Genomic DNA, 12,243 nt, shown 5'->3' with positions numbered 1-12,243 from the left:
TTCCTACCAAACAACGTTTCATCAGAAGTCAGTAGCGACTGACATACTCAAAAGTAAATCTGTGCCTAAATGAACATTTTCTTGCAGAATATTCTGGGCAAAAAACAAAGACCAAAGAATTCGATTCCACAGCTATCGACAACCCGATTTTCTGTATCTTGGCTAAAACAAACTAGTCGAGATTAATTAAGCCAAATCTGATATGAAAAAAGAAAGGTAACTGATTTTTTCTGTGAAGTATATCATTCAGCATTTCTAAGCAATCCCTAAGCAGTTATATGCTACCATACTTGCTTCCTTGATTGATGGCTTGAAGTCTTGTAAACACACTGGTTGGCATGTACTGGTCCATGCAAAGACTGACTTAAGAAGCACTCAATATTGAGTGGATATTTTACTGCCTCAGCAGTTACCTGCTATCATACTTGCTTCCTGTATTCATGGTTTGAGGTCTCATATTACATGGGTATGTATGAATCAGTCGGTGCAAAGACCACATAAGAACCACCTTAATTTTGGGTGGCTATTTGATGTTGAGAAAATATTTTCTAAAGACGGAAAAGAGGATATATATATATATATATATATATATATATATATATATATATATATATATATATATACTTTCAAAGTGAATTAATATGAACAACATAAAGTCCCAATCTTGAAAAAAAGGACAACGTGAAGTGAAACATCATAAGTGGAGCTTGGCTCTTATATGTGTTTAACTCGACAATCTATGAACCTTATTAATAAACATGACGAGAAATTTTGGTATGCAAGGAGTTTACCATGGAATAGAAGAGAAAAGGAAAATCTTTCTGGCTCTATTGATGGGTGACCATATCAAATGTTAAAATTGCAATTTAGAGCAAACAAGAAGCATGTCTATGGTGGAATTATACAGCAGATAATTGACTATTTGATATCCATATGTGATGCGCTATTTAGGAAGCAATACTTGCAAAAGGTTAAGGTAGTCGAGATAAGAATGCTGCATCAAATGTGTGAAATTATTAGAAAAGATAATTTAGTATAAATAAATAATTAAATATCTGAGAATAATTAAGTGTAGATCCAATAAAGAGTAAAATGATAGATAATAAGTTGCAATTGTACAGAGCATGAACATATTTAAAGGCGACTAGCAAATTCAATGGTAGAAGAGTAAGGTGTAAAGGAAGAATAAAGCAAACATTAGTTAGTGTAATAACAAAAATATTATTAACAATAATAGATCAATGGAGGAAAAGAATTATGTAGCCAGCATCAAATAATTTGGACAAATGCAGCTTATGAAGATGATGATCCTTAACTATTAGTTAGTAGATTATATTAATAATCAATGGTCTTCATCGTGATAATAGCACACAACCATAGTGCAATAAAAGGTGTATATGCCGGTGGGATATGACTATTTTTTTTTTTTAATAAAAGTTAGATATAGTTTTACTATTCTTTCTCCTAGAAATGGAATGTAATGCACAGGCTAAAAGGAATTAGATAGGTTGAAGGCAGAACCCTGTAGAGCATCTCTCCCTTGCCAATTGTTGTCAAGAATTATGCAGCCAATCAAGACTATGAAGATAGTGATTGGCCAAGTATGTGTTAAGCATTGAGCCTTCGGAGAACTTTTTTAAGCAAGGTTCAAAATCTAGTTCTCTCAATCAGAGTTTCAGTCTCTAGTTGAAAACATATGCCTCACTATCGATGGTGTCGACAACCGAAGGTGGTGCCATTTGGCACAAACAAAGGAAAAGGATGAAGAAATCACACCTGAGGCTGCAAGTAAGATTTTGAAACCAAATAATGCATTTCTTCTTTCCACCATGAGCTAGGATTCAAATTTTGGTTATGCTGTGAGCTAAGGGTTTGAAATCACAGAAGGAGAAAGAAAACCTACCTGGAAGCTAATCAAAGTCATCACCATCAAAAGCATCACTGAGATTACTTCCGGAAGACTCTGTCGAAGGTTATCTGGTGTACCAGCACCTCAGCCTTTGCTGGCACCTTGTCACATGTCTGGAATGTAGCATCTTGCTTGATTGAACATCATGCGAGACAACACAAGATTTAAAATCATGTGTTTGAGTTCAACAAAGAATATGGAATCACAGAAATGCCCAATCAAGAGGTCATTAGCATTGCTTTTTTATAATTGTTTACCCTTTACATAAAACCTTTTCAGGTCCCTCAAAATGCCATTTTGGATCCCAAGTACAGAATTTATTTGCACTATTCTAGGGAGAGTTAAAGTAGTAGTCTATTCCGTAGTAGAACATGTGGAATGTGAAAGTTGGAATAATTTTTTCTTACCAGACCCAATCCACAAGGAAAGGTCGGCTTTTAGCAATCTGTACAATTTTCTCCTCGAATCTCCTGATCATACTACATAATCGTAGTAAACCAAGAAAAGAGTATCTGGAATGATCAGTGGCAAACTATCTATATACCTGTATAAGCGCTTCAAATTATCGATCTCCAAAGTCATCGTATCAATCACATCGCTCTTGTTCGTAAGCACCCACAGGTCTCTTGATCGCACTCTCTTAATGCTTCCTCTACAGAAGGGACAGGACTGAGATCTCACATTCCTGCAAAGCGTATTCACAACTTGTTTAGCAAACAGAAACTGAAATAATTGATAACACAGATGCAAACAAAGTGTTTACCAGTCGCGATAGCATTTCATGCACATGGCATGGTTGCAGTTTGGCAGCACCATCTTGGTGCAAACTTCCAGACAAATACCACATTCATCATCTCGGTCTGAATCCTTATTGAAAATTTTCTTCCAGTCTTCCGCCCTTTTCCTACCAACTATCTCTTTTGCTCGGACTTTCTCTTTGGACAGCTCTCTCTCTGCTAAATTACCTTCAAGCTGTTGAAGGGAAGGATATATGATACCTGCAGTTTTAGTTCAAGACAGTAAAGATATGTAAGACACTAAAACTATGTGCTTCAAGAATCATTAGCACACGAAAAAAGGAACTTTGACTTCAGATTAAGCACCATAGAATTCTCGAATACTCGCCCTTCTTTCGAAAGTAGATATCGTGGTCACGCCATCTGCATAAACCTGCAAGATTCACCGTTTCATTACCTTGCATGCCCTCAAAGTCATTTCCTTTTCAACGTTTATGTAAGGAGTTGTTCGAAGAGTACCTTGTAAACAAGTATTTGAAAAAGCCCTAAATGGCTAGTTAGAGCATAAGAACAAGTGCAGTCCAACCACTGCATTAGGTAAACAAAGAAGGGCGCCAAGGGGCTACACGACAACCTCATCTGAAGGCAAGCACCACCATACGCTCTTTGAACAGCATCCGCCCTGCAACCCCCAAACTACTCATAAAACCCCTCGATTCGATTCCAAAATCAGAAATTTGGGGGGCAAATGTTTGATAACTACCCTTCGATTACTGAAACTAAACAACTGCGAAAAAAAAACAACAACATATGAGACATGAAAGAGAGAGCGGAGCTATTACAAGGTGTTGGCATGGTTGATGTCGGCTTCAAGGGCTTTGAGGGAGCCTCTGAACGATGGTGGCCTGGGAACCAGCTGGCTCTGAAACATGGCTCCGGAACCTTCCCAAATCCTCGATGAAATCCGAGAAGAGAAGAAGAGTCGAAGAGGGATTACGATTCTTTGGAGCAGTCGCCCTGCAGCTTGATTAAATAGAAGAGTACAAAACAGAATGTGGACCACAGTGGGAAAGGCAGGAAGAAAAGGCAGTTCCTCCCATGGAAAGATAACAATTAAACAAATAGATAAACAGAAGAAAAGGAAAGGAAATGGTACGGCAGCGAAAGGCTAAATTTGCCACCATAAAGTAGACGCATAAATAAATTTAATATGTAAATATTCTTTTAAAAAATTAACGTGCAAAAAAATTACTAGATTAATTTAATTTACATCACACATAACAAAAAAATGAACCCAAAAGAAATTGAACCGGACTGGACTTGAACCAATGAACCGGCAAATTTAGAACCTACTTTTCACTTGTTCCATTAAAGAAGAGCCAGACCTGGCCGGTCCAAAATCAGCTCTCTTTTTTTCTCTTCTTGTTGTCTCTCCTGAAATAGACTGCAATTAATGGCCTTAACAACTAAAAACACTTTTTTCAAAATGCTTCTATGATTTTATTGATTCGAAAATATTTTTAAATTTTGCATTTCATTACCAAAATATTTTATAATTTGGGGTATTTTCGATGGTAAAATAAAAATCTCTCTCAATTGAAAAGACACATAATTAATAATGGAGTTAAGAAACAGGAAGTAGATCGTGATATCAACTGCCAAGAATTCTTTGTTTGATTTATTTTATTTTATTTTTGGTTTGACTCAGAGCTTGCGTCTTCCTGTTTTCCTTCGAGTATGTTTGATCACGAGGGGCACTTTTATTATAATTTATTATTATTATATAAATAAAGTGAATATTAAAAAAACAATTTTAATTTTCATGAGATTAGTTTATTACAATATTAAAACACCAATAAGTTAATCTTTAGATTTTGTGCCTTTATATTAAGATTATTGATTGTATGAACCTGCCTTAATTGCATAGAATTTGCCATAAGTCAACAGGAATTGAACCATAAAATAAATTAAAAAATGCATTAAGACCTAATTAAGAATCAAAGCACACAAGTCATGGAACATTTAAAGATCCATTCATGATTTAATATTTTTTTTTATTTTCACTGAACATTGTTTTTCAATGCTAAATGTAATTCCCTCAACATTTATTGTGAATGAATAAATAGTCTACGAAATCAATTAATTCATTTAGAAAAAGGAAAACAAAAAATATACATTGACCAAAGTTAACCCATTTCATCAGCTATGTCTTTAGACCCATACTTGACTTTTATTAAATTTAAATATTTTTTTATAAAGTAAAATAAAATAATTTGTTTTATAGATATGAATGAAAAACATTTTAAAGAGAATTTTATTTCAAGGGTTATAATTTGCAGGAGTGTAATCTCAGTCGTCGAATCTGATCGGGGCTGGATCGTAACCGTTTGTAATTAATTGGAAAAGCATCAACGGCCAAAATCAAATCCAGAAAATTTGCATTTTCCGACCGCGAGAATCACCGGCCCCGCGTTGCGGCCGCTCACAGTAATCGCATTACCACAACCGAGAAACCATTTCCTCCGCCCACCGTTTTCTCCTCCCTGAGCGCGATGCCGCCGCCTCATCATCCCTTCTCTACCTCCTCCTCCACGCTCCACTCTTCCTTCTCCTTCGCGATCCGTCCATGGCCACCAAGCACACCCCGACGCACTACGTCTTCCTCCTCGGGATCGTTGTCCTGCTCGCTGTATTCCTCGTTGGAGATTATCTATGGGCCTCCACCTCCTCTTCCCGCTCCCGCGCTTCCTCCTCCGCTCCCTTCTGGTCCAGATCGTTGGATCTCTCGCTCGGCCGCTCCAATCCTGGGTCCAAGCAGGGTGAGTTGCTTCTTCGTTTACGTTATAGAAAGTTCGGTTCTTCAATGTGAGTTCTTTTCTCGGGGGATGTGGGTTTGATCTCCATCTTATTGGTTGCTAGTTTCCAAAGTTCCAAATTTTATTGATTTTTTTCGGTTATTTCCTTTTTGAATTTGAGCTCCAGATCAATTGTTGCTGCGATGTCAAAGTTTAATTCTTTTTATTTTATTCTTCTTCTTCTAGAGGATGATATTGCTGTTAGGATTGCTATATCGGTGAAACTAATGTTACTGTTTCAACTTATTCTTAGAGATGAGTTCAACTGCTTCACCTCCACTTGTGAAACGAATGATCACTTCTTACTTGCATGCCATATTCTGTTCTGCTACGAATAATATAGCCCATTTATGAAATATATTTTGGAAGAAGGTTGGATTATTCTTGGAGGAATTGGTTTGCGTGCAATGCTATGTAATGCTGATTATTTTCCAATCGAGTCTGGGCTTCAGATCTATTGTTCCTGCAATAACAAAGTTTTCCCCTTTTTTTATTTCTGCAGAATACTAATGTAGGATTGCTATATCGGTGAAACTAAACTGACTGCTTCATATTATTCTTCGGAATGTGTTCAACTACTTCACCTTGAAACGATTAATCATTCTATTTATATATATTAGTTCTCACTTGGATATTTTATTCTTTTCTGTTACGAATAATGCACCTTATTTATGAGATCTAGTTTGGAAGAAGGGAATAATTCTGTCAGGACTCCTACATGTTGGTTTTTGGAATTCATTCGGCCTGATGATGAATCGTTCAACAAAACAAAGGGGCATTAAAGCATTTCAAAGGACATTCAATGCACTTTTAAGTCTTCATTCTAGCCTTTAATCTAGAGAAGTTTTCAGTTTGGATTTATTCCATCCAATTCAAAGCATAATATATATACTTTGACAATAATGTCTCTAATTTGAACAAGACCTCTCCAATTTAATTAGTCAATAGTTTGAACGATGACCGTGATGACTACAGAATGAATGATTATGCATTCGTTGCATTTGCTTGATTTCTTATTATGTTCTGGTCTTTTATCCATATACGCTTTCGACTCAGTTTTTTCTTTTTCTCCAACAACTGCCATTTACTAGACAAGCAGAAAGCACATAGTTAATGGATTTTTGTTACATGGTTGTGGAATGTGGATGCTAAAAACTGGATGGTTGAAAGCCCTTGCAGAATGCCATTGCATTTCCGTGCTTTGCTATTTATTTAGGCTGACTATCAGCTTCAGGAATGTATGTTTTTTGTTTCTTCATTTTTCTTAGTATTACTGTTTTGCCTCTTTTTTCAAGTTCTGATTATTAGAATGTGGATTTGACAAAATAATTGTTCCATACTTTTGGTAAGTCCTGCAATCAAATAACCTTAACTTTCTGCTTAAGAACAATGTTTTTGCAGCATCTCCATATATGCTTAATTTGATCATCTGTTTCTTCCCTTGCAGCCAGAAACAAAAACTAAAGGTCTAAAAGTGTCAATTAAATTTCTCAATGCAACATATACTGATATTCCAGCACCAAATTTGGTATGGGAAGAGATGCCTGAAGCACCTGTACCTCGTCTTGATGGAGCTTCTATACAAATCAAAGATCTGCTTTATGTATTTTCTGGATATGGCACCATTGATTATGTAAGAACATTTGAAATTCCTATATCTTTTTTCCTTTATTGTAGATTTAATGCATTTCTCATTTCTCCATGAAACAACTGGCCAACACGGGCCATAGTTCTTTTCCATTTTTGCTTAGTGTCTATTCGCTCCTCTATTTAGGCATTAAATGGTGAATTTGTTGTATTACTGCAAAACATGCCATCTTATTTCTCCTATATATGAAATTAAATATGTCTTACTATTAAACAGATTTCTAATGAAGATAGTATAGCTGGATTATTAGGATGAACTTGCCCATTGAAAGCTTGAACTATTTTATAGTTTCAAAATCTAGTTAATGTTTTTGCTATCCACTCGATAATAGCTGGAACATGTTCAAGACTTGCAGCCATTTCCTTTTGACATTGAAAAAGAATCTATTCAGTGTGATAATAGAGCTGCTGCAGACTTTATATCATGCAGTATATACCTCATATCATAAATATATATACAGTTTGTGATGTCTGATTTCTATCATCTAGTTAGTATTCTTGTCAAAAGGACTATATAATGTTACAACAAGATCTTTTCTTGCCTAATTACTTACTTTGATCTGCAGACCAGCATGTGAATATCTTCAAGTAAATATCCCTAAATGTTATAGTATTAAATGATAAAAAATTTATATGGTTATTGTTCTTCACTTTCCTTTTTGTCAAATTTAATTGTTACGGACATGATGAATTTTCTAGGTTGGTCACACAAATTTAGTTGCTTTCAGTATAATAACTTTTTTTTGGCAGTTACTTTCTGACTTACCCCTATAAGTTCTGATGTTTCTTTGCTGCTTTCATCCTTTAGGTGCATTCACATTGTGATATATTCAATTTCACAAACAACACCTGGGGTGGAAGGTTTGATACACCAAGAGCAATGGCAAATTCACACTTGGGAATGGCTACAGATGGTAGATATATTTATGCTGTCACAGGACAGTATGGCCCACAGTGTAGAGGTCCTACAAATCGCAACTTTGTGTTGGATACACAAACAAAAGAATGGAATGAATTGCCCCCGCTACCTCTTGCAAGGTATGTTCAGTTTAGAACACTATATTTATCATTAATACCTGTGCTTTTTTTATCCATTACATCAACCATAGAAGAAATTATGTTTTTCTAAGGCTATAATTCGCTATAAAAATTTGACTAAACATTGAAATAACTTAATTCGAACCTTTTGGTTTTCAGATATGCCCCAGCAACTCAACTTTGGAGAGGCAGATTGCATGTTATGGGTGGTGGCAAGGAGGATCGCCATGAGCCTGGATTGGAACACTGGAGCCTTGCAGTAAAAGATGGCAAGGCATTGGAAACAGAATGGAGAACTGAGATACCAATACCACGTGGTGGTCCTCACAGGTAGTTTACCATAAAATTGACAACTACATATATTATTAAAATTTTAGGTATATGTTTTTCTACTTAATTTGTCACAAAACTATGTAACAACTACATTTGCTATTAAAATTTTCATCTTTTTATTGAAAATATAATCTCAACCTTCAGCTACACATCTTAATTATGAGAAAAATCAGGTTCAGCATAAACGTACGTACCTTCTAATTGACATTCAAATATCTTAAGCAATTTAAGAACTTAAGCTATATGGAAAATCTCTTTGAGAGACTTTGTAATAACATGTCTATATTGTTAAGAATTATCAATTCATGAACGTAATATGTTTGATTGCACTTGTGTCCTTACATCGCATTAGTCTTTCATAATTCTTCATTTTCATGTTGTTCAACAATAAGAACGTTTATTATTAGTAACATTTTTGTGTAACTGACTTGAAATATTTACTAGTTGCACTATCATTATCTCATTTTTACTATATTAAAATTTTACTTAAATTATTCTACCACACAATATACAAAGGGTGTTTGCTTTGAATTGCTATCTTAGATATTCTTGTGGTTCTTTTGTCAGTAAAACACACCTTTTAGTTATATTAGCAATCTAACTTAGAATTTTTTTTCTCACACAAGAGTCAATAGTCTATAACTCAAGTTGTGATCTAATAGTTCTTTTCCTATTTCTCATGGTACAATGTGCTTTTCCTTCAGGGCTTGTGTAGTTGCTAATGATAAACTGATAGCTATTGGTGGTCAAGAGGGCGACTTCCAAGCTAAGCCAGGATCACCTATTTTCAAATGTTCACGGAGACATGAGGTACTACTATATTTTTACAATTGACATACATCAACTCAAGTAAAGTAATTGTATGTCGTCTATGCTAAACTATAATAGCTATATAGTACTAAAGTCATGTTTTACGTTATTTCACAGTATAACAAATATGTCTTTGCACAACAAAATACATTATAGCCATAAGTGATGGATCATGAGGATGTTGTAAGCTATAATAATGAGTTAGATCACTTTAGAAATTTCTTTTAAAATTTTAGACTCAAAAAAGTTTTAAATGGTTTTAAATTGATCCTCAATTGTCAAACTACTTCAATAAGCTTATTTGTTGCAAGTGAAGTTCATATAAAATAATTGTTCAAATCCACTTTAGAAAAATACCCATCAAAAAAGGTATAGTCAATCAAAACATTCGTTAAGAGGATTTTTATAGAATTTAAATTTATCTGAATTTATTGCTTAAGTTGAGCTTGTATTGTTTAAAAATATTTTTCCGCAAATGGTTTTAAGTAAAATAAATAAATGTTTCTTGTCTTCATCTTTTTTTTTCTTTAAAATATGGTATTATACTATTGCAATGCACCTAAAAGGATTTCTAGACCTATCATTAAAGATGATCTATAATTTATAAAAATATGGAATCACAGCTAACTTTGACGATGTTATATGATTTATAATAGGGGGATTAAAATTTAGGTCGAAGGTCGGAGGTGTTTTATGGTTTCATGAAAATGAGGAACTACAAATGAGTTTATTTTAATTTGTCAATTGTATAATTTGTCAGATCTTCCTGAACATATTGCAGCCAATTCATATTGAAAATATCTTCCTTTTCATCCAGTTTTTCTTTTGCTTAAAGAAGAGTATAAATCCCTTTTACTATAAAAGCATGTTGTTGAAAAAGTGAAAACAATTATGTATTTGACATCATGCTAATTGGCGTGAGCATATTGTCAGTTTGAGGAAAAATAACTTGGCTATACATTTATCTGTTTGGATGTTTATGTCGATGCATGATTTCACCAGAGTATCTCTTTGGATTCCAAAAGCATCTGTACACTATACTAGACCATGTGTATGTATATATGTTGAAATTTGTAGCCTTGCTTAGAGGTCCATGCAACCTATCAAAAATGGTGAGGATTTTGATAGCTAGATGGTGGTGTTCTTAATTAATGTCGTTATTTCTCTTATCCAGGTGCAATATGCTGATGTTTACATGCTGGATGATAGCAAAGAATGGAAGCAGCTACCTCCGATGCCAAAACCAAATTCCCACATAGAGTTTGCTTGGGTACTTGTCAACAACTCGATTCTTATTGTTGGCGGTACAACAATGAAGCACCCGATCACCAAAAAGATGATTCTAGTTGGTGAGGTCTTCCGGTTTGATCTACATACCCTGGTAAGAGCAGTTGTCTCTTTCTTGTTGCTTGAAAACTGCATTTTACATTGTTTTCACAATTTAATATTTTTTCTCATATAAATTGTAGCTACAAGCCTACAACAAACGCTAAATAAACTGTAACTATTCAACATTGGTTGAATAGTTTTTCTCTTATGGTTCAATGGGAAGTAGAGGGAGATCTGATCCAACTGATCTTTCTTTGAAACAACAATGAGATTTAGTGCTAGTTTGGACCTTCATTGATCAAGAAAAGTTTTATTCGGGAATTGGAAAATTAGATACAAGTATTAAAACCTGATTGAAAACTATCCCTGAAATATTTTTAGCATTTGAAAAAATATTTTAACTTGTTAATTTATTATTATTTTTTTGCTATGTTAAGTCATGAATAAATGCTTTGTATATCGCTTATTGTTTATTTTCATATAAGAGACTGTCTAGTAAAACTCACAATCAACCGTATGTATAACTCTCCTCTAGTTAAAAAAAATCATAACGTCATCTTCAATAGTTCTTTAATTGTCTGTAATTACTATCACAATCCACTCGAACAACAGAACTACCTCATTAACTTATCGAATCTCTATTTGAACCCAAGCATATAGCAATTCATCATTCTAAGTTTAAAATTTTCTTTCATTTGCTCACAACTCACCTTCTAATACTGTACTAGGATGTGCCAAATTATTTTATTTACTATGAATATGTTATGATGTTAACTTACTCTTTTGTGATTCTAATATACACAGAAATGGTCAGTAATCGGGAGCTTGCCATTCCGCGTCAAGACTGCTTTGGCTGGTTACTGGAACGGTTGGTTATATTTCACATCCGGTCAGCGGGATAGGGGGCCAGATGATCCCTCTCCAGGAAAAGTTATTGGGAGCATGTATAGATCTAAAATAATCTTGTAACCACCGGATTGTTTAGATATCCATCAATTAATTTTAAAATAAAGTCATTTAATTGTATGTTTTTTAATTCAGCCATTTGTATGCCCAAGTTAAGATCTTGTAGGTATTTTCTAGCCTTTCTCTTCCTAGTGTGAAGGGGGGAAAGGGACAAATGTATATAGATGTTTCATTTACCATCTCAAATCTCATAAAATGTTTCAAGTTTTGTACCAATAGAAGTTGTTCTAATTTGTAATTACAGTGCTCATATGCTTGTAGTTGATTGGCACATCTTCATCTTCCAAAACTGATTACTTAGCCAAGTTAATGCTTGATTTAGATAAAAAGCAGTGAAGCTGCTAAGCTCAAATGATAGATTTTTCTATGTTTGGATATAAACATGAACTTGGAACACACCACTTCTTATGAAATTATTATTCGCTTTGTATTTTTTTATAGCTATTGTTTACATCATTTCAAGTTGTAATCTTTTTGCTTTGTTATTGTTGAAGAATATAGTGTTGTAGTTCTATATATAGGCAGAATCATTTTCTTCAAATATCTATCAAAGTTATATATAGTTGATTAAATACTGATATAAGTTTTCATTACTTGCTATGAAATTTATTAATGTGAT

At 34.2% G+C, this 12,243-nt stretch overlaps 2 protein-coding genes across 4 annotated transcripts; one reads left to right on the top strand and one right to left on the bottom strand.

Annotated features, from left to right (window-relative positions):
- Nucleotides 1-1,571: 1,571 nt before the first annotated feature.
- LOC141836751 (E3 ubiquitin-protein ligase AIRP2-like) lies at nucleotides 1,572-3,666 on the bottom strand. Of its 3 annotated transcripts, none has more exons than XM_074724289.1 (6): nucleotides 3,489-3,666; nucleotides 3,166-3,328; nucleotides 3,013-3,079; nucleotides 2,673-2,907; nucleotides 2,454-2,594; nucleotides 1,572-2,040 (listed from the first exon to the last, which is right to left on the bottom strand). In XM_074724289.1, exons 1-6 carry the CDS (start codon nucleotides 3,575-3,577, stop codon nucleotides 1,974-1,976), a joined length of 762 nt encoding a protein of 253 aa, XP_074580390.1. In that variant the 5' UTR covers nucleotides 3,578-3,666; the 3' UTR covers nucleotides 1,572-1,973. The 3 variants fall into 3 exon arrangements, 2 of the variants coding, with proteins under 2 accessions (XP_074580390.1, XP_074580379.1); XR_012602484.1 differs by having other exon boundaries at nucleotides 2,004-2,040; nucleotides 2,317-2,594; nucleotides 3,489-3,661; XM_074724278.1 differs by lacking the exon at nucleotides 1,572-2,040 and having other exon boundaries at nucleotides 2,105-2,594; nucleotides 3,489-3,661.
- A 1,591-nt stretch (nucleotides 3,667-5,257) lies between these two features.
- LOC141844035 (kelch repeat-containing protein At3g27220-like) lies at nucleotides 5,258-11,830 on the top strand. The gene is made up of 8 exons (XM_074732026.1): nucleotides 5,258-5,460; nucleotides 6,341-6,344; nucleotides 6,949-7,134; nucleotides 7,957-8,186; nucleotides 8,346-8,516; nucleotides 9,224-9,329; nucleotides 10,504-10,710; nucleotides 11,463-11,830. The coding sequence occupies exons 1-8, from the start codon at nucleotides 5,273-5,275 to the stop codon at nucleotides 11,625-11,627; spliced, it is 1,257 nt and encodes a 418-aa protein (XP_074588127.1). The 5' UTR covers nucleotides 5,258-5,272; the 3' UTR covers nucleotides 11,628-11,830.
- The last annotated feature ends 413 nt before the right edge of the window (nucleotides 11,831-12,243 follow it).

Source organism: Curcuma longa, chromosome 1, assembly GCF_044706935.1.
Source record: "Curcuma longa cultivar G26 ecotype Majalengka, Jawa Barat chromosome 1, ITB_CL_G26_1.1, whole genome shotgun sequence".
In the NCBI taxonomy this organism is placed as follows: domain Eukaryota; kingdom Viridiplantae; phylum Streptophyta; class Magnoliopsida; order Zingiberales; family Zingiberaceae; genus Curcuma; species Curcuma longa.
The sequence above is the reverse complement of the archived record's forward strand: the minus strand, read 5'-3'. Positions and strand labels throughout refer to the sequence as shown.

Bases quoted from the DNA above. Each gene is read 5' to 3' on its own strand.
- LOC141836751 (XM_074724278.1), bottom strand. From the start codon at position 3,577: ATGTTTCAGAGCCAGCTGGTTCCCAGGCCACCATCGTTCAGAGGCTCC. The intron at 3,329-3,488 runs GTAATAGCTCCG...TGGGGGTTGCAG, and splicing joins ATCAACCATGCCAACACCTT to GGCGGATGCTGTTCAAAGAG. The intron at 2,595-2,672 runs GTAAACACTTTG...TACGCTTTGCAG, and splicing joins ATGAAATGCTATCGCGACTG to GAATGTGAGATCTCAGTCCT.
- LOC141844035 (XM_074732026.1), top strand. From the start codon at position 5,273: ATGGCCACCAAGCACACCCCGACGCACTACGTCTTCCTCCTCGGGATC. The intron at 8,517-9,223 runs GTAGTTTACCAT...CTTTTCCTTCAG, and splicing joins CCACGTGGTGGTCCTCACAG to GGCTTGTGTAGTTGCTAATG. The intron at 10,711-11,462 runs GTAAGAGCAGTT...TAATATACACAG, and splicing joins GGTTTGATCTACATACCCTG to AAATGGTCAGTAATCGGGAG.